The sequence below is a fragment of the Phodopus roborovskii genome, unplaced genomic scaffold (assembly GCF_943737965.1).
Source record: "Phodopus roborovskii unplaced genomic scaffold, PHOROB, whole genome shotgun sequence".
In the NCBI taxonomy this organism is placed as follows: Eukaryota; Metazoa; Chordata; class Mammalia; order Rodentia; family Cricetidae; genus Phodopus; species Phodopus roborovskii.
Genome location: NW_026126413.1, coordinates 12128246 through 12149220, shown reverse-complemented (window position 1 = coordinate 12149220; position 20975 = coordinate 12128246). Strand labels below are relative to the sequence as shown.

The 20975-nt window shown below is 46.4% G+C and overlaps 1 protein-coding gene across 2 annotated transcripts in view; it reads right to left on the bottom strand.

Annotated features, from left to right (window-relative positions):
• Positions 1-3050: 3050 nt before the first annotated feature.
• Positions 3051-20975, bottom strand: part of Mrps27 (mitochondrial ribosomal protein S27) — a 64170-nt gene continuing 46245 nt past the window's right edge. For both annotated transcript variants that reach the window (XM_051182830.1, XM_051182831.1), the window contains 7 exons: positions 19508-19622; positions 16317-16395; positions 14063-14178; positions 10488-10590; positions 8200-8342; positions 5766-5936; positions 3051-3559 (listed from right to left, as the gene is read on the bottom strand). In XM_051182830.1, coding sequence (XP_051038787.1) covers positions 3320-3559; positions 5766-5936; positions 8200-8342; positions 10488-10590; positions 14063-14178; positions 16317-16395; positions 19508-19622 — 967 coding nt within the window. In that variant the 3' untranslated portion in view covers positions 3051-3319. The remainder of the gene's footprint in view (positions 3560-5765; positions 5937-8199; positions 8343-10487; positions 10591-14062; positions 14179-16316; positions 16396-19507; positions 19623-20975) is intronic.

The following is a 20975-nucleotide window of genomic DNA, read 5'->3' as shown; positions in this document are numbered from 1 at the left end:
GGTGGGGAGCCAGGCATGGAGGAATCAAAATGAATATTTCCTTCACTGGCTTCATTTGGTTCCAAATGGTGCCCACTTCTCCGGGGCACACAGCTGCAATCTCAGTGTTAGGAGACAGAGGCTAGCCTGGGCTACATACCAAGACTCTGTCTTACTAACAGAAGAGCCCAGGGATAGGGAAGGCAGATATAGAACAAAGCTGAAACACCTGATTTGCTCCCGGTACAGCAGGAGCTACAGGTTTAAGTCTCAGGAAAATGGGCTTGCTAGAGTGACGTCACAGGAAGCAGCAGAGGGCCACATTCCACACTCAAGGTCATCAGAATGTAGCAGGAGAGGGCCTTAAGTGGTGGCTCAGAGCTCACAGTAGGAACAGTCCTAACCCCAGTTTACCAGCATTGGTTAGAGAGCCTCAAGCATCTCTAGAGGCAGGACGTGCGGTGCTTCTCTGCTAGGCCTATTTCTACACCCTTTGTCCTTACACAGGTGGGAACCTGCTCCCCCCAAACTTCTGACTCCATCCATTCAATGACCCAAACGACGTGGGCTTCTAAAAATATTCCTTATACCCAGTTGTAATCCCTTGTTCCCACCTCAGCAGCCATTTACATATACTTATTTTCTGTAGTGGTTAAGGGTTCCCCAAAGGGCATCATACAGCTGCCCTTAAAACAAAACAAAAGCATGGTAAGTTGTCAGTATTGAAGCGAAACCAGGAGGCTGTCAGGGCTGGAGGTTTTCAGTCAGCATGAAAAGGAGGTGTACTCTGTTCCTTTTCAAAGCCATTGGTGATCTCTCATGAAATCTACAGCCCCAGGCTGACCTAATGGTGCAATGGGTAGAGAGCTTGCTGTGTAAACATGAGGACTTGAATTACAATCCAAATCACAATACAACCTGCATCTATAAATAACCCCAGTGCTCTGTGTATGTGTGTGTGTGTTACACATGGATCCTGGATCTAACCTGTATCTATAAATAACCCCAGTGCGCTCTCTCTCTCTCTCTCTCTCTCTCTGTGTGTGTATGTTAGACATGGATCCTGGATCTAACCTACATCTATAAATAACCCCAGTGCTGTGTGTGCGCGTGTAGACGTGGATCCTGGATCTCACTTGCTGAATTGATGTCCATTGAAGAAAGGCATGATTGAGGAAGACACCCATCATCAACTTCTGGCTCATGCATGCACGCCCGCCCACATGCATGCGCGCGCACACACACACACACACACACACACATTGTGAATAGGTACATGTATCAAACATCCACACTTAACCATCTTCAGTCTTCCCACCCCCATATGGGATATCCATGGCCCAGTAAAAGGCAGATGGAACACAGAGCAAAGGTTAGTGCCCACAAAGCCTAAGGAGAGGGCATGAAACATTTGTACTTCGTGTTTTCTTGTCTTTTTTTTTTTTTTTTTTTTTTTTTTTTGCTTTGCTTTTTTAGTAAGGTACTAAGTTATGGGCTCACACAGGTTTAATCCAAACTGTTCATTTTTTTTTTCAGTCAATTTCTTCTTCTTCTTTTTCTGAGCACATTTACTCTGCACAAGACGGTGCTCATGAGGGCCACTTACAGATGACAGTTTGTGGCATGTGGGAAGCTAACTAAAGCTCAAAGCAGGTATAGCCCTTCACTAGTGCTTTCCATATCCCTGCCTGCCTGGCTTTTTGCGGCTCCGAGGTACTTCATCTGTGTCTGACACCTGGCAGCTGTGTGTTGACAGATGGGGTAGCCAGCTCCTTCAGCTTCTGAAACACTTTTGTTTGTTTGTTTGTTTTTTCGAGACAGGGTTTCTCTGTGTAGCTTTGGAGCCTATCCTGGCCTTGAACTCACAGAGATCTGCCTGCCTCTGCCTCCCAAGTGCTGTGATAAAGTGTGCCACCTGCCTGAAACAGGTTTTAGTTTATGTGTATGAGGGGTGCCTGCACGTGTTTGTGTACATGTGTCTGGCTGCCTGATGAGGGCATCAGATCCCCTGTAACTGGAGTTAGAGACGGTTGTGAGCCACAATGTAGGTGCTGGGAATTGCAGACTGACCTTCTGGAAGTGCAGCCAGGGCTCTTAACCACTAAGCCATCTCTCCAGCCCCTGGAACCCAAGTTATCTGAAGGTAGGAACTGTATTACTTATCACCATCCATTTCATAGCTCTTATTGTGACACGCTGCATACAGGAAAAGCTGAATAAAAAATTGTGTACAGAGTGTATGTGATGCAGACCGTAAGTTCATCAGGTGTTTTTGGGGACCAGTGCAGGAGCTCAGGGAGAGGTACTAGCTGTGGTTGAAGGTCTTGAGGCACCATGGACTGATATGGCTCTAAGACAAATTTCCCAGGTCTAATCAATGAACCTCCAGCTGGTCAGTGTCAAGCAGTTTGCTGACATACAGAAGCAGAGGGAAGAGCTTGATCAATGGTAGGATAGGGGCACTTAAATCAGACTTCAGACCTAGACAATGACATCAGAGGGATGGCATGTAGAAAGGGAATTCTCGATGGCAAAAGCCCTGGCCCTCTCCCGGAGAGCCTTCCAGGAATATTAACATCCCGTCTTCTGACAGACTGCACTTCAAACCCTACCCTTCTCCATTAATAGAAACATTTGCTCTAAAGTTGTCTGTGTGTGTACATGTGTGCACGCACCTATACCAAAGGGCTATTTTACATATCTGACCATGTATGAGGAAAAGCTACTCCAATACGTCAAAGAAGCCAAATACCTCACACCCGGGGCAAAGTTTCTCCTCAAAAGCCCCCATATTCTGTGAGTGTCCCCGTGGGCTCCTGCAGTCAGAACCTAGCGAGCCTGTGGTCTGGAGACCTGTGCTGGCCTTCTCCCCGAGGGAAGAGGCGGGCAAGGTGTAGTGGGAAAGGGGGGGGGGAGGGGGGAGTGTGAGCTCCCAATCACTGGGATGTCTGCCCTAGCCAGGGACTGTGGGGCACAGGACTCAGGGCATGCAGCTTGTGGCCCTGTGTGCCTGGGCAGGGGCAGGAAACCATTCAAATCACCCATGCTGCAGACCTATGGCTTCTTTTATTACCCTCACCAGACATTGGGAATTTTCACACTCCGTGCTCAAGTCTCCACTGTGAGCCCTGAAAGCCCATAAGAGGGTTAGCTGCCACTGAGTTCCCTGGCCTTTGACACCTGGATGGGCAGTCAGTGTCTTGACATGAAGCACTGTGGTTTTCAGGCTATTGCATGGCTTGTGGGAAAAGCAGGAGAAGGACAGCAGAGGCCGAGTCCCACCCTGTCTGTCCGGGCTGAATGCACACACAGTCCTTGAGCAGGGCCGGCCTAAGGCCCTTTAGGCTGCAGTCTTCACTTCATTCAGTGCCTGGTACTCTTGCTTCGCTCTCTCCCTCTGCTCGCGTTCCCGCTGGATCAACTGCACCCGCTCCAGCTGCCACTCACGAAGCTTCTGCTCATAAGCGGCCAGGTCCTCCGCCTCACATGCTGGGAGTTTTTCTTTAACAAGCTGGGTGGTCAGGGTCAAAAGACTCTCTGACTCAACTCTGCCCAACTCCTGCAGTTTAGATAGAGAAGCCTGTTGGAAACACAGGGAAAAAAAAAAAAATCAAAAGGTAAGGGATCATCAGGTGGGAGAAAAAGAGGAAACGAGACGCAATTAGGTAGTCCGCTAAAGAGCCACGGGATCTGCTTGCAGGAAAAGATGCTTTGTAGGAAGCCACAGGCCTCTTCTCCAGGTGCTGCTGCCTGGAGCTGGTTTCTCTGGCTCAGCAGCACCTGTAATCACACCACCTCGACTCAGAGTGCAACTCCGAGGCTCCTACTCCCTGCGTCCTTGTCACTTCCTGTTTAAACCACAAGGACAGCAGAGGTAGAATCCACATTTCCTCCCGGGCTTGCTCCTAATCAAGCAGTGAGCTCCAAGTAACAGAATTCTAGGATGCAAGCAAGATGGCAGAGACTTCTGAAACCAGAGCCAGCGCATCCTGTCTTCACTTCAGTGACTTCAGCTGAGTCCCTACCTTTGGTTCCTTTAGACAGATGGGACTCATTTCAGCATTTCCCACTAATGCTAAACAGCTGGCCCAGGGCAGGCCTCCACCTGCTGCGCTCCCCTGCAGACCGGCCTTACCTCCCGCCTGCCTACAGTTCCATCTGATGGCTGCCCGTTTGGGTCAGCACAGTATTCCCGGAGAAGTACTAAAAGCATTAATCTACTTAAGTGCTTCAAGATGTACATCACCAAGAGTGGCTTTTAGGGCCCCAGCAGCCGCTTAGTGGCAGATGTCCATGTTCTCAACCCGAGGTGACGTAGTGTTCAAGATAAGGTCTGGCCCGCAAGAATGGGGGAAGGAGGCATAGCCCATGAGCTCCAAGGAACAGACAGGTCTAATTACAGAGAACTAAGCCCCAAACAGATTACCTCAGACTAATGAAAATCAGGTAACAGGAAGAAAAGGAAATGTAAACGGAAAATGATTTCTTTCTGACATCATTTTCCAGGTAGTCTGAAGCCAAAGGGATTGCCAGGGACACCAAGAGGAAATCTCAACCGTGAGGGAGCAGAGCTTTGTCCAAAGCCATCTTCAGTTATGGATAGGCTCCGTGCTGTGTCACGTAAACAGAGACTCTCCCACCCAGGCATCCCGTGAGGATAAAGGAAATGCAGTGAGGTCCAGCACAGCTAAGGTTACAGCTAACAGGCCACAAACATTGTTCCTGCCCTTTCCTGAGCTTTCATAGAGGGTCCTGTGGAAGTATGAGCTGAGAAGCTAAGGAAGCCACAAGTTTCCATCCTTTGATGCCAAAACCCGGGAACTCTTCAAGAGAACACGGTGAATGAGAAATGAGAATCTGTAGGGGAAGGACATTTGTTTTCTTCAAGCTTTGTGCACAGGCAGGCAGGCAAAGTCAAGAGAGGCGGACTGTGTATAAATTCTCCACTTTTCTTTGTCCTGTCCTCGGGGTATGATGGGAACATTTTTTTTTTTTTTTTTTTTTTTATTCTCAGGTTCAGATTATAGAGGAGAAAAGCTGGGCATTGTCTTCCTTTACAGAAGTACCAGGAAACAACTGCCTTAAAAAAAAAAAAAAAAAAGGAATCCCATCATGCAGGGGAAAGACTGCTGCCCATTGCTGCTTCAGAAGACACAGACCTAAGTGTAAGGGACCCAGCAACAGTTCTCCCTGTCCAGTGGGAAAAGGTCCAGCTGGCCAGCGTGGGAAATTTTTCCACTCATACAGTGACTTTATAATTAGAAAATGCCTTTTTCTTTTCATATTAAATAGACAAGAAGCAAGGCAGGGAGGAGGACCATGGAGTTTCTTCCATCAGGACAGAGTTCAAAGCCAGCTTGTGTGCTCAGTGCTGTTCTGTAAATGGGTTTACGCGTCACACAGTGTGCCAGGCACCGTCTCTACTGGCTGCCAGCCACCAGCCACAAAGGGTGCCCGAATGTTAGCACTGCACGCTGGAGACATGCCGAGTGTCTAACTCGTTTCCAATCAGCACATTTGGTGTGGTGTAGAGAAATGACCAGATACTTCCACACTGAGTGGGGGTCGGGCCATTGTTAGGAGGAGGCAAGGCACTTCCCACCTGTCGGCACACAGGAGGGATCACTGGGGCTGGTTAGCTCAAGTACAAACTCAGAAAAATTCCACCTGTTTCTCTTAAGGCCACAGCCTATGGGAAGCAATACAGACACAATTCTCCATGAGAGTTTTTGATGCCTTTGTGTGTGACTGATGCAGGGAAAGACTCAGTTTCTGCTCTGAATCACCTTAAATCGCTCCAGGTATTGGGGAAGCTTGGAATGTTCTGGTTCCTCAATGTCTAGCTGCTCCACCAGGTTTGCCGAGCCCAAGCTGCCTTCACCTTCCTGGGGCTGTGTCTCTGAGGCCTGGTCTGCTGGAGACATCACCTCCTTCAGGACTCCGTCCAGCACATTGAGCTGTGGGGAACAAGAGGGTCAGCATGACATCGTTTGTCATGGGCTTGACTTTGTGAAGGCCAGAGGCAAAGAAAGGGGGAAAGGGACCCCCAAGACTGGGGATAATGCTGTGGGTAAGTGGGGTCACCGAATAACCGGGGGTTACTGAAGTGGCTGAACATGCATGAGGTGTGGAGTTCAACCCCCGGTGCCGCAAACAAGGAAAGAGAAGGAAACATAACAATTATGTTTTTATACATTAGCAATGTCCTCTCAGACCGCACGAGGGACTCAGTACAAAACAGAAGCTACAGACATAGAGACAAGAGCTAAGGAGTGAATCAGCACAATGGTAAATTAAGTGTGTTTCTAATTAACGGGGTAGGAATCTAGGAATTACGTCTGATGGGCATTAAAGGACCTCCTCCACTTTCATGCCTTTCTTTGGAGTGAGTCAGTCTGGAATTGGGACAAAAGGAAAGAAAAGACCACCACAGACCACACACAACAAAAGGCTACTCTGAATGCACATAAAAGCCCCTGGCTATAGGCACCCCCCCCCATCCCAGCTCACAGAGTAGTATAAATTAGGGGTCAGCCTAATCCACACAAGCCGCTGGCCAAGGCCAGAGATACACACAGGAAACTCATTTTAATGAGGGGGTTCTGTGACTTAAACAGCAAGCAACCAAAAACATGCAGGTCCCTTTTGTTTGTTCTAACTTCTCTACCTCCCTTGCGTGCACACCTCCCTAACCCACGCAGGGCTGGCTGGGTTACAGAGACAGTAAGAAACAGCAGCAAGGCCTGCAAAAACACCTGCCTGGATACTGAGTAACCCCATCAACGTCAAAGTAGAACAAAGCACCAACACTACCCCAAGGCTTTATTGCTTCTTATATATCACATTCTTGTTGACATTTAAGTACATTCCTAAAAATGAGAATAAAAAGGATGCAAAGTTGGCTGAAATTTGAAGGAGTTATCCCTGGTGAAGGATTTGTGCATACTTTTGTGTTTTCAATTACCAACATTGGATATAGCTAGTTTCAAACACACACAGGTACAGTGTATATCCTTGGACATTTACAAGTGTGCATCCTTGGTTGCAATGACAGGCAAAGAATGTGAAGGATACGGTCAGCGTAAGATGCCACGGCAGCACCCAGAATGAATGACGGTGAGCCTCAGTGTTCAGGGCCAAGTCCACACAGATGAGTAGCTCCAAGGCAATCTTTCATCTTGATAAGACGGTGTCTGGGCGGTGTCTGGGCCTCTCTCTGGATGGAGCAGCAGGGCTGGGAGGGGACACTACAGTTCTGTGTAAGGCCACTGTGTTGTCTAGTCTGGCTATGTCTGGTGAACTCAGTGTCGGGGTTTAGGTGACTAAGAGATGAACTTTTGGTATGGGCAGGAGGACACTCTTTGAGACAGGCGAAGTGAACACCTTCAACTGTTGACAGGCCCCTGTACATAGATTCAGCATCACACATGGACCACAGGACAGTCCAATGGGAAGGAAGTAAGACGAGTCTTCTCCAGTGTCCAGGTTCTACGTGGCTGCTGAAGACTGTGTGGGTGTGCCTGTGTCTGCACGTGAACTTCACAAGTCAATCTCAGGCAGTGTCACTCCTGAGCATTCTCTGCTTTTTTTTTTTTTTGTTTGCGATGGGAGTAGTCTAGGCTAGCTAGCCAGTGAGCTTACAGCGGTCTGAGTCTCTGCTTTCCACCCTGCCGCAATGGGAGTAGTCTAGGCTAGCTAGCCAGTGAGCTTACAGCGGTCTGTGTCTCTTTGCTTTCCACCCTGCCATGGCTGGGGCTACAGCACGCACTTCCTTTGCAGGGGACCTGAACGCGGGTACTTACACTTGTGAGGCAAATACCAACAGCCAAGGATTATAAAGAAAACTGCTCTCTAGTCTCTCCACACTACAGGGATAAATCCACCAAAATTATTCAATCTTTCTCTTATGCCACCTTAATTCCTTCTGGATGGGGGGAAGGGATGGTGCAGAGGATGGTATTTATTGAGCTGAGTTTGAATGTCAGGGAAGGGGACAGTTTTCCTCTTATACAATATCAACAAAAATCATATTTTCCATTGCCTTTTTGTCGGCAACAGTGAAAATGTCTGTGGTTTCTTTTCATCCTTTTTAACAGAATAAATGCCAACTCTATACCAACACTGACATCAGGGAAAAGGGAAAGACAACAGATACAAATTCAAACCACCCAGATGAATAGTGCTGGCTCCATTGGACGGAGCGGGGGTGCGGGAACATACCGCTTCTCTACATAGCTTGAGGTCTTCAGCAGCGGAGGCCACCTTCTCCATCACTTGAAGGGCTCTGTCAAGGTAGCCTGGTGTCCATATCAGAGGCATGTCTCGGTACACAGCCCGCAGCCCGCGCTGCAGCTCCACCTTCCCTGTGGCCAAAAGAACCACAAAGACGGCTCAGTCCTGCCCCCAGCATGTCTGCAGCCAAAGGCTGGAAGGATGCCAGCAAACACCAAGCTAGACGAGGGACTGCACCCTGCACAGTTTAAATGCAAGCTTTGTGAACTGGCTTTGCGTGTTTCATCTGGCTGGAGGTCCACCAGAGTCCATGCAGCACTGGGCTGAGGGATTCTGAGTTCTTTCTACAGAAGGCTGCCCTCCTTTCAGACACAAGAAGACGGAAATACTATTGTTTCAAGGCCAAAACCTTCCCAAGAAAAAGAAACTTCACAGCATTCCTACTGTGATCCCTGTGAACATCCTAGGACTTTCCCCTTCCACGAAGTGTGTGATGTGTTTTGAAAACTGCCAAACTTCCAATCTATTGCCTTCATGAAAAGAGAAAGGAATAAACAAACAAACAAACAAAAAACCCCAAATCTTCTTTTCTTTGAGCATTATCAGATTCCTAGTAACCCTCTGGCTCTCAGGGCCTGAATTTCCCCTGGGTCCCTCAAACTGCCATGCAAGGTCCTGGGAGGAGCACAGCCTATGCACCAGGGGACAGAGCCTTGGCACTGATGAGCAAAGTCACCTTGAGCAGCTGGGTCTTAAGTCTGCCTCCACCCATCTTTCCTGGGAAGGAGGATTTGGGAAGCTGTAGGAGGATACCAACAGACAAAGCTTATCAGGAGATGGCTAATTTTAGATCTTTAAGGTGCTTGGGCTGCACCGGGATCATTCTGGGTTGCTGGCCTGAGTTGAGTGAGGCTGCAGGGTGGGACACAATGGCAGCACAGATGGGGTGGGGGTGCCTGATGGCATGGCTGCCTATCACAAGGGACCAGGGCCTCTACCCACAAACAACAGTCAAGTACATTTTCTTAGCCTTGCCAACTTTCTGAACAATCCATGCAGAAGAGAAGTCCTGAACATTAATCTGAACATGAAAGGGAAACAATGCAAATCAGTATCTAAATAGGAAGCAAATAAGCAAACTGTGATTTTAAACAAGGGCTGCAGGTTGGGTGTGGTGTCATACACCTGCAGTAACAGCACCTAGGGAGTGGACACAGGAAGACTCAAGTTTGATGTTAGCCTGGGCTATAGCAAGAACTTGTTGCCTCTGGAGGTCAAAAACCAAGGCTGAGGATATAGCTCAGTTGGTAAAGGGCTTGCTTAAGATCTTGGGTTCAATTCACAGCATCACATAAAGCAGGCATGCTTGTAATTCTAACACTTAAGAGGCAGAGGCTGGAGGATCAGAAGTTCAAAGTCTTCCCCCATGACTACATAGTGAGGAGGTCAGCTGGGGATGTACGAAACTTTGTCTCAACCAACCATCCCAAACAAACTCTCTACATAAAACTACAACAAAATCCTCAAATCAAACTAAAAACAACAAAAAGAGTGAATACTCTTATATTAGTTTGCTAGCCAGTCTGACACACTGAGAGACAGATTTCTCAGGAGTTTATATTAGACTCAGCATCCAAGAATTTATACTATATTTTGTTGGCAAAGCGTCAACAGCAAAGAGCTATACCTTAGAAAGACAGGGAGAAGCAAGGGGCAAAGGCCTGGCTTCTAGAAGGCTGGATGGTCTGCCCAGATTCTACACACCCCAGGTGCTCAGGCTGTCCCCTGCACCTGCCCCCTTCACTAAAGCTACCATTGCACCTGTCGGTACAATCGCCCAGGACCAGCAGGTGATTCACCTTCTGCCCCAAGGAAGTGTGCTCGCTGAACCTCTCTTCCCTCACCTGAGACACTGACCTTAACTCTACTTCTTACCTCCGGGATCACAGTTTAATTATTACTGTGAAAGAGCACTGCCACTCTTCTGCTACAGTGTCAGAACTTTCTTTCTGCTTCCCCTTCCTCACAGGGATCATAAATGAATTTTACTGCAGCTAACAGAGTCAGTTCTGAGCCCGCCACTGGTGACAGGTCTTATGACATCTCTTGACTGCCTACAACTGTAAGGCCACTGAGGGTTATTTTGTTGTCTACACAAGTAGGGTATAAGTGGAAGTTCACTAGTAAATTTTAACAAAGTTTTAATTTTATTGGGATAAAAAGCCATGACACATCTTTCCACCAAGAACATATTAATAGGGCTCATTGTAGCTTACCAAGAAGTGCACAGCCATACAGCTGGGAACTCAAGCCCACTGTGTTCTTTTGTTTGAGGCCTGGAAGCAACAGGGACACACCAAAGTTCCTTTCCTCTTCCCACTGTAACAGAGGACAGCAGATCATCGTCTATTGCAGCCATGGGCACTTCTAGCAAAATGTGAATTTTAGAAAAATGTGAATTATTAGGGAAAAAAAATCAGAACAGAAATACCCTCCATATAACTAAAAAGATTCCCAGGTGGTAAAATCATGAGGCTGTTTTGGCTTTCTTCTCATTATTTTCCATACTTTGGGTAATAAACCACTCGCTGCCTTTTACAGTCAGAAAAATGAAAAGAAAATAGAGTACACTCTGGACCCATGCCGCCTTGAGAGTGCCAGAGAGGCCCCACAGGCTGCTCCAGAGGGAGGGAGTGCACTAACCACACAGCAACCTAAGACTCCTTCACGGTGGGTGCTAAAGTAAGCACCACCATTAAGTTGCTTTTAGATAGATTGTGCCTCCTGAAAACAAATTAGGCAATCAGAAACACTTAGTGACTATGACTTCCAACCTAGGGTATAAAATTGTACTTCAATAAAATTGAAGCCTTTTGAGACCTGAAAGGAAAAAAAAGGGGGGGGGGCACAAGCCTTGCTGAGCTTGACACACACCAGTAACAGATGTGACTAGGGCACCCCTTGGAAAGCAGAGCTCAGAGGAGGGGGTGTGGCAACAACCAGCTGTAATCCTCTAGACAGAGCCCTATCCAAGGACAGAGCTGCAGCCCTTCCCCCACAGCACACGGGGGGGAGGGGGCTGCAGGGTCTCTGCCCTGAGAAGCTGGGGAGGAGCAGAGTAAGGAGGAGGTCTGCAGCTGCTGCCGTGGCGAGAGGTTCTTCGGTTTTAAAGATCTCCTGACCCTGCTCCGTGCAGCACAGAGTCCCAGTTCTGGAGATTTTCCTAGGCCTTGGAAAACAGTGGATCCCTGGAAAGGGAAACTCCTTGTAGGCTTCCATAGTACAGATAAGGAAGAACGGCTAATTAAGGACCTGGTCCTTTTCCAATGCAAACCCTTCTGGCTTTTGTGGATGTGCTGGAGAACAAACACTAAACTACACTTCCCAAAGCCCACACCGTAATCTAGGCGAGTTCCCTTCTACTGATGGCCTGAAAAGTGGGTCCAGTGCAGAATAAATAAGAAGCCTGAAAACCTTTTCTTACACTTACTTTTCAATTGAACTTTGGTTTTGAGAAAAGTTTCCCTATGTAGTTCTGTCTAGCCTGGAAGTTGCTTCTATGTAGATCAGGCAGGCTTCAAATTTTATTTGTTCGAGTAGGTATCTGTGTATGTGTGAGACGTGGGACAGGGATGGGGCAGGGTGACATCGTGTAAAGGACAGTACTTTCCTTACACCATGTGGATTCTGGGAGACAATCAGGGTCATCAGATTTGATGGCAAGCACCCTACCCATTGAACCATCTCACTGTCTGAAGCCTTTTTCCTCCTTGTGCAGAAAAGGTGAGCTACGTGTCAGGACACAACAGGGAACAGAAGCTGAATGAACAACAAATACACAAGCTGACAGGCTGGAACCAGTCAGAGTTGACAGGGTCTGAGACGACACAAGTTGAGCATCCCTAATCAGAAAATGCAAAACGTTCCAAGCTCTAAAACTCTTTGAACTTTGAAATGATACTGTAAGCAGAAAATGCCACATTACATGGAACATTTCATGTACAAATTAAACATAATGCATAATCATCGACTTTAGGGTATGTGTCTAAAGTATACATAAAACATGGGTCTAAGATTTGGTTCCTTCTCCAAAGTATCTCACTGTGCAAATATTCCACAATTTAAACAAATCTGAACTCCAAAACAAGTTTTTGTTCCTAAGCACTTTTGAGCATACTCTATCGGTAATGTGGACTGGTAGATCTGCCCATTTTATACCGTGCCTTACCTTCAATGACCCTGAGTTATTCATGTCTTATACTGCCCTTTCTCCTAGGCCATTCTTTCCATGGTTTGTGTGGTTCAACACTCCAAATTTTCCTTCTTAACTTGTGACGGACACTTATTTGTGTTTATGCATTTGACATAAGTATGCTGACATCTCATATGTATATGATGTTGATTTCCATTCAATTTTCTCTTTAGATCATTTGCACATATTTACATATGGATGTAAAGTTCCAACGGTGTCCTGCAGTTCAACCAAGAAATCTTTGGACTGCTTCAATGTATCCCAAGTTTTCAACATGATTAGAGTCAAATTAACCATTTCTTCACAAATCCCTGTCTCGTGAGCAGGGGTCACAGACACATACCGCTGTGCCCAGCTTCCTTTAGCACCTTTCTGCCAGTTTGGCATATGCATATCCTCTTTAGCAACACCTCCACAGTCCATTTCTAATCCATTTAAAATACAAAGAAAACCCTTCAATAAGGGGTTTTCATTGACTGATCTCTCGTCGTTAGTATTCATTAGATTACAGTTTCACAGCCGCACGCCTCTTTTGCCCAAATGTGTGTGTATATGCACCAGGTGCATGCCTGGGGTCTGTGGAGGTTAAAAACAGGGTAGCTGATCTTCTGGGTCTCCAGGGTTAGATGGCTGTGAGGCACCATGTGGGTGCTGGGATCTGAATATTGTGAATATAAGCTATATCACAGGTCATGACACTCAGTAAAGCAGAGCATCTCTGGTCCGCAGAGTGAGGGCTGGACTAGGTGACACTTCAGTTCCTATCCAAACTGAGATTTTTCTGATCTGGTACTGAAACTAAGGAGATCACAGGGCCACAGTGCCTCACGTCATCCATCTACTGGTGCCACGGTTTTCTGTAATACCTCTATGCCTCAATCTCCCTATGGCTGTAGAGTTGCTGTGAAGATTAAAGGCATTAACACATCTAAAACCCAAGGACACAGTGTAGTATAGAGCAAGTGCTATTTAATATCAGTCACTGCTCTTCACACCGTTTCCTCAGGGTAAACCATAAGTAGATATCCTACTCAAGAGCTGAAGGCAAAGCTTGGATTCTGGGACACAACTGGTGTGGAGCAACTGCAGGAAAACCCCGACACAAACAAAATGGTCAGTATTAAATATATACTAGCTCACGGTTAAAACTGGCTGCCCACCTGCTTCCTCAGCCTGCCATGTCTGGCTGCCAGTGATTATTATGGACTCACTGCAGAATGTCTGGGGTTATCCGACTTGGCTCAGGTTTCAAATTGTACACAAGGGGCTAGGGTTGTAGCTCAGTAGTAAAACTCCCACCTAGTATGCAAAGGGCTCTAGGTTCAGCCTTCCGGTATCAAAACAAGACCAACCTCTCCAAACTCCACAAAGTGTGTGGACAGGCTTTTACTTGGAAAGTGTCCAGTTGCACTTTGTTGAAAACAAAGCGCACAGAATGAGCTTTCACTTCTGGCTGCGCACGGTCAGAGCCGCACATGGACATGGACACTCTTCTCCGGATTCTGCGGGCAAGGCTTCCTCTGCCGTCTTCTGCCTGCCCTGTGGTCACTGCATATCTCTCCTCTAGCTCTCAGCTCTGCATCAGGGCACATCACTTACTGTGAGCTCTGTCTTCTTGGCCAGGCAATGGTATAAAACGTAAAGGGAGAGAAGCTGGGTAGATGGTACTTCAAAGGCTTCTTGCATCATGATCTCAAAAACCACAGATAAAGCATCTGGCAAGAAGATGAAGAGAGGAAATTCGTTGTAGGTAGCATCATCAAATCTCTAACCTCTAACCTAAACAAATGTTCTTTCAAAGTGCAGTGCAGTGGCAAAATAAGCAGAATTAAGATCTAGGAAACATGGTTCTGGTTTTTCTACAGAGCAGGTCCTTTACCAGCCACCATACACCCTGTGCATGCACACTCCATCAGAGGCTTTTACATCAGTGACTTCCAACATGCACCAAAGCGCTGATGTCTTTGCCTCCCAGTAAGTAAGTAGCACCTTCATAAACGATCAAATACTGCTTGCTCTATTTACTTCAACCAGATAGTGCCTCATGCGATGTCCCCCCGCCAGGAGAGCTAAGGCACGGGGGGGGGGGGGGGGGGGGGGGCACAACGGCACAGTACTGCCAAGGTCACCCTGACAGGCAAGCAGGCTTTCTTGCTGTTGAGGCTAAGCAAGACAAAGGCTACAGCAACTCCCAAACCCAGGGAATCTTTTCAAAGACAAAAACAGGGCTAATAAAGAGCAGTGTAAAAGAATTCACTGAAGGGAGAGGAAAATGTTCCTTCATAAAGTATAAGCCCCTAAGTATAACACACAACCTTTGTTATTTATAACTATATGAATGCCGGTCATACAAGAACAGGTCCCAGATGACTCCTATTTTCCCACCATACTCTACAACATAGACAAAAGCTAAGAAAATCAAGTACGAGAAATTTCTTTACCTCAGTAATTTGTGGTCAAGGTAGAGAATGTTAATACTAACACTGAAACATGCCACACATCCAACAAATGTTTTCTTTTTTATTCTCTCTCTCTTTTTTTCCGGTTTTTCGAGACAGGGTTTCTCTGTGGCTTTGGAGGATGTCCTGGAACTAGCCTCACAGAGATCCGCCTGCCTCTGCCTCCTGAATGCTGGGACTAAAGGTGTACGCCACCAACACCCAGCTCCAACAAATATTTTCAACTGTGTGTATGTGCTCCTCTGCTCACTCTGCATACACCCATAATTACAGAAAGCTTAGCAGGATGTGCAGCTGTTCCTGGCTAGCTGGTTTGGCAAATGCTGCAATGGTTTTATGGGAGGCTAAGAGGCATCGATTGTTTGCCCTTTTTTGCAAATGGGGAAGCCGAGGCAGAGCAGTAAAGCATCATCTAGTAAACCTAGCAAAATAGGACCTGGAAGAGATTTCCTTTTCTTATTTGAGAATGTATCATTGGTGAGTCTGGGATTAAAGGTGTGTGCCACAGGCTGGGTGAGATTTTCTTTTAAATAATCACATCAATATTTTCAAAGAACACAAAAAATTAAAGCCTATTTTGTCACTGTTGTTAAGATTTATTTTTAACTTTATGTGTGTGTGTGTGTGTGTGTGTGTGTGTGTGTGTGTGTGTGTTGGTTGCACGTTATGTCTGTGCAGTACATGTGTAGTGTCTGAGGAGGCAGGAAGAGGGCACCAGGTCCTCTAGAAGTGGAGTGACAGAGGGTTGCTGGCTGCCATGTGGGGTGCTGGGAACTGAATTGCGTCCTGTACAAGAGCAGTCAGTCCTGACACTCCAGCTAAGTCCCCTCTTCTTCCTTCCTGAAATCACATACTGATTACTACATTATTATTTTACTTCCTATTTATGTGTGTGGCGGTCAGAGGATACTGGCTGGAGTCAGTCCTTCCCTTCTGCCATGTGGACCCCAGACATCTAACTTAGGTTCTTAGACTTGGCGGCAGGCGCCTTTACCCACTGAGCAATTTCACTGACCTTTTTCTGTTTGCAAACCTAACTGCCAACTGTTTGTTATAGATCCCAAAATTACACATGAAAACTAAATCAATTTTTAGTTTATTCTTTATATTCTGCATGTCAATCAGATTGGGATGTGGAATCAGATTGGTCCATATAACTAACTTTTTCTTTAGAATCACTTACATACTTCGGTGTTTTCTATCTCAGCAAAAAAAGGGTGACACTTGAAGTTTTTTGAATAATGATAATAATCTTCACGTAAACTTTTCTGACTAGAAGAGTAATGGAAAGAGATGTAATTAAGAATTAAGAAGGAGGAAGCTGCTTGTATTTGTACACGTCCATTTGGGAGCGGAAAGCCCTGTATTAACTGAATGGTGATTTGGTTTCTTACCTTTGTAATTTTCTTGCTTTATGAAAGAATCCACCAGTAAATTGAATGTAAAGTTATCTGGAAAAATTCCATACTGAACCTGTAATAAAAATGAAAATGGAGAAAGAGTGTGTAATTCAGTGTGTAATATAAGCCTTTGTGACTGTCGTTCCACAGCATATGAAGCTGTGACTCATGAGGTTTGGTAACTGGAACTGTTGGTCAGGGTGAGAAAGTTGTGAGTGGGTGTCTCACAGATGACAGCTGACAGGTGAAAACAGGGATCAGTTCCAACAGCTCGTCATAGCTAAAAACGGCAGCAGCAACAACACCAAGGACCATCCCCCCTTCCTCCACACATAGCTGGTCCAGTGAATGAAAATGCAAAAATAGTTCCTAAGAAAAAAAGCACGAATGTACAGCATGTGTTCTGGCTCGAGCTTCTAAATGCCCAAGAAATATGCCAATGCTTTGTTATGTATTGAGCTCTTTGGATTCTGTTTACCTGCATATTTAAGATGCCAGAACTTAGGAGTAATATTTTAGGAATAAATAAAGATGCTTCAGTGTCTGCCTCAGGGTTTGGCAGGAGCATATTAATGATTCAGCTCTTGAAGCCTCAGGCCCATAGTATGAGCTCTGGAATTGAACCCTGAAGTTTTTAGCAGGCTTCTGTGATTTTCATATACACCTGAGCCTGACTGACTCCCTTCTGCCTAGATCATGGTTAGTTTCACCCCCAGGTCTTACTTCAATAGGATTAATGCCCCTGTTCCACAGCATCACTGACCGCCACAAACGCCTGGGGAACCCTTCCTGCCCCTCAGCCCACCTACTCCCTTGGGAGGTTCCTAGCTGTGAATCACCCACACTGACTCATGACAGCACACAGGATGCCTCAGGTGTGTTGAAGTGAACACCCCCAGGAAGGCTGCAGCTCAGAGAGTCACCCACATTAGCATGAATCCAAGGGAGGTTAAAGCCAAAACACTGCAGAATGGGAATTGATTGGAGCTAGAAAGGACCTTTGAAATTAACTGGTTCAGGCTGAGTGTGGTCCAAACACCTATTAATTCTTCAGAAGGCTGAGGCAGAACTGAGCTGGGTTCTGGGGCAATTTGGGCTATATAGCAAGATCCAATCTGGGGTACAGGGTAAAGTTTGTAGAACAAAGAAAAGGAAGTCAGCCAGCCAGTCCAGGATTTACAATCTAAGGTAAAAGTTCCTAAGGAGGAAAAAAGATAGATCACAGTGACACTTCTAGACTCATGGCATTTCATCCACACCCACACATCAAAAACACAACACTCTAAGTACAGTAGAATAGGACCAGCAGACATCCTATTCCAGGAGCAGGATGCTGGTTAGGGAAGGTTTCTGAGTGCTGGGACAGGTGTGAGAATATCTATGCTTTCCACTCAGTGATGCGTTGCACCCCAATTGCCTAGGCCCAGAAAGACCAAGTTAGTTAGGATATTAGGGGTAAACACAAATATTTATGTTTAGTGTGTACGCACGCGCGTGCGCGCACACACACACACACACATACACACACACACACTCACACACAGGCATGGGTTGCTCAGCTCAACTTCTTCTGTGGGTGATAGGATTCCAAACTCCAAACATCCTGCTCCTGTGGTCCGCATGCTGACTCAGCTGTCTCTGCCCATGGAAGCATCTGTCGATCTAAAATCCTTGGGTGACTCCAGTGGGCAGCTCAGGTTATCAGTCACTGATAAGACAACTCACTCAAGTTGGAGTTAAGAAAACCAGGTCCAGTTGGCTGATGTTCCAGGCAACAGATAGAACCTAAGGGTTTACAGGCTGGGTCCTCTGACCCCTCACCCGGTGAGTTCTCTTTTTAAAGGCCTAGGAGCAACAGAAACGAGGTCCTTACTCTACTTCCCTTGACCTTTCTGGATCTGTTTCCAAAGGGATCTTCACCTCTGAGTATAATCTCTGGGATGAAGAGAACAAGATTTCATCTCTTCCTTCCCCCGAGGCTGTCCTTTCTTTGTCCTACCCTCAACTTGTCCCTTCCAGCTGGACTCCATCTTCTGAACTCCTCTTGTGTGGCACTGAGGATCCCTCTAACGTGAGGTTCACCAGTGAGAGGGGACACTGCTTTATTTCCGCAGGGCAAAGAGGAGACACTGTTCATTTCTGTCTTCACTTACTTAATCAATTCATCTTCCCACACAAAAAATCCATGTAGAGCATATATATATTGGTTTGACTTGAGCCAAAGTTATCGATGAAAATCATTTTTCAGAGAGGAAGGAGTCAAATATACAATCATTATTCCATTTTAACTCTAATTTTCAAGGTCCAGTGACACTATGAAAATAACATTTTCATAAAAATATTGTTAAAGAATATTGCTAAATATTTTTTTTTCTTTTTTAATAGTCTTAGCTGCCTTGGAACTGGATTTATACACCAGGTGGGCCTTGAACTCGCAGAGATCTGCCTGCCTCTGCCTCCTGAGAGCTGGGATGAAAAGTGTGCGCCACCACTGCCAGGATTCAAACTTCATGGTTTGTTTTCTATTTAAAATTACTAGCTTATCTTTATTTTTTTGTGTACTGTTGTTTTGCCTGCATGTATGTCTACACAAGGGTACAAATCCCCTAGATTTGGAGTTACAGCCCCATTAAAATTCTTTAATGGCTCATAATGGTTTTGAGTTGACTCTGGCAACACTAACACTCTACAGCTTGCGTTTACTTTGCATAGACTTCCATGCCATGGAGTCAGTGAAGACTGAAGTGCTAAGTAGAGTAACATCAGAAAGACCTTAACCCCGGGAACTCTGGGGCTTGTGGGAAGGACGAGTAAAAACAGTGCAATAGGTCTGAACAAACTGGAGATCACACTTCATCAAAAGTGGTCACCATTCACCCAAACCTGTGAAAGGGAAGCAGGCGGGAATCCAAGGCTTAAGGATGAAAAGGGAGCTCTGACTCCACCACACTCCACCCTTGCCTGTCCTTCCCTGACCTGACCGCTGTTTGGAGGAGAGGCAGCTACAGGAGCTTTGGGTTTTTAGTTTGTTGGTTACTTTATAACCAGCTCCAGTATGAAAACAGCATGATAAGGAATCTGGGGGGACAACTTAAGAAAGCGGCTTCTGGCACTTCTCTTTGGTACCATCTCTGGTACAAACAGCAGATCACATACGCCCAGGAAGTCTGCCAGCAAACACTCACCTTATTAATGAGGGTGTACAAGGCTTTGCCTTGCGCACCGTATTTCAGACACTGTCTAATCCAGCTGTGGATGGTCCAGTCTCTCAGGTACCAGCAGTTGGGACTGTGTCGAAATCTAAATAAAACACAAAAGACAAAACTGGTGTTCTCTCTTATTAAAACCCAACCATCTTCCATCAGCAGGTCCTTCTCTTCAAATAGTACTGGGTGTAGTCACTATGATCAAAAGTCATGAGAGTTGACAACTAATAACTTTACATTGAAACTCTTAACTATAATTCTGAAATGGAAAGAATTCATTATATATATATATATATATATATATATATATATATATCTCACACATTCATTTATTTGTTTTAATATATGACCTCTATGTAATTCTGGCTGGCCTAGAACTCACAGATCTGCCTCTATCTCCTAAGTGCTGTGACTAAAGGTGTGTGTTAACACTTAGCTTTATTATTTATTTAATACCCCTTGCCTCAGCATCTTGCTTTAATATGACATTTATGGAAATATTCACCACATTGTGCAAATTCATAGCTCACCAGAAGGGTTGAGTGAAACGAAATTGATGCTGGAAATGCAGTCACTGGAGGGGTGGCTCCTACACTGGGGGGATGGCTCCTGCACTGGAGGGGTAGCTCCTGCACTGGAGGGGTAGCTCCTGCACTGGAGGGGTGGCTCCTACACTGGAGGGATGGCTCCTGCACTGGAGGGGTGGCTCCTGCACTGGAGGGGTGGCTCCTGCACTGGAGGGGTGGCTCCTGCACTGGGGGGGGGTGGCTCCTGCACTGGAGGGGTGGCTCCTGCACTGGAGGGATGGCTCCTGCACTGGAGGGGTGGCTCCTGCACTGGGGGGTGGCTCCTGCACTGGAGGGGTGGCTCCTGCACTGGAGGGGTGGCTCCTGCACTGGAGGGATGGCTCCTGCACTGGAGGGTGGCTCCTGCACTGGAGGGATGGCTCCTACACTGGGGGGGGATGGCTCCTGCACTGGGGGGATGGCTCCTGCAGTGCTCTGGCTAGAACCTGGGCTGGACAGCACTTCCCTCACTGACCCAGGCTGCAGAGGAGGTGGTACTATCCAGGCACGCATGAACATTTATTTGTTTCACTAGGACAGAACTTCATGCATCCTATTCAAACAGAAATCCCCACATTTTCTTTAACCATTCAGAAAGAAGGCTAGTCTCTGACCCCCCCCCCCCCAAAAAAAAAAAAAAGATACTGAAGAGGCAGAAACTTGGAGGTGAAAACTTTTTTTCTTTCTTTTCCCCATATAAGAGCCATGGGCATATGCTAATATGCTAATACTGTTTTAGAGGCAATTCTTCAAATTCTTCAGTGTGCCACCAGCCAGTTCCAGCCATGTGACTTTGGGCTTTGTCTCCTTTCTCCAGGTGACAAAGGAAAAGCTTTGGAGGAGGGGCAGGGTAGTGTTTAATTTGGGTTTTTAGTGCTCTG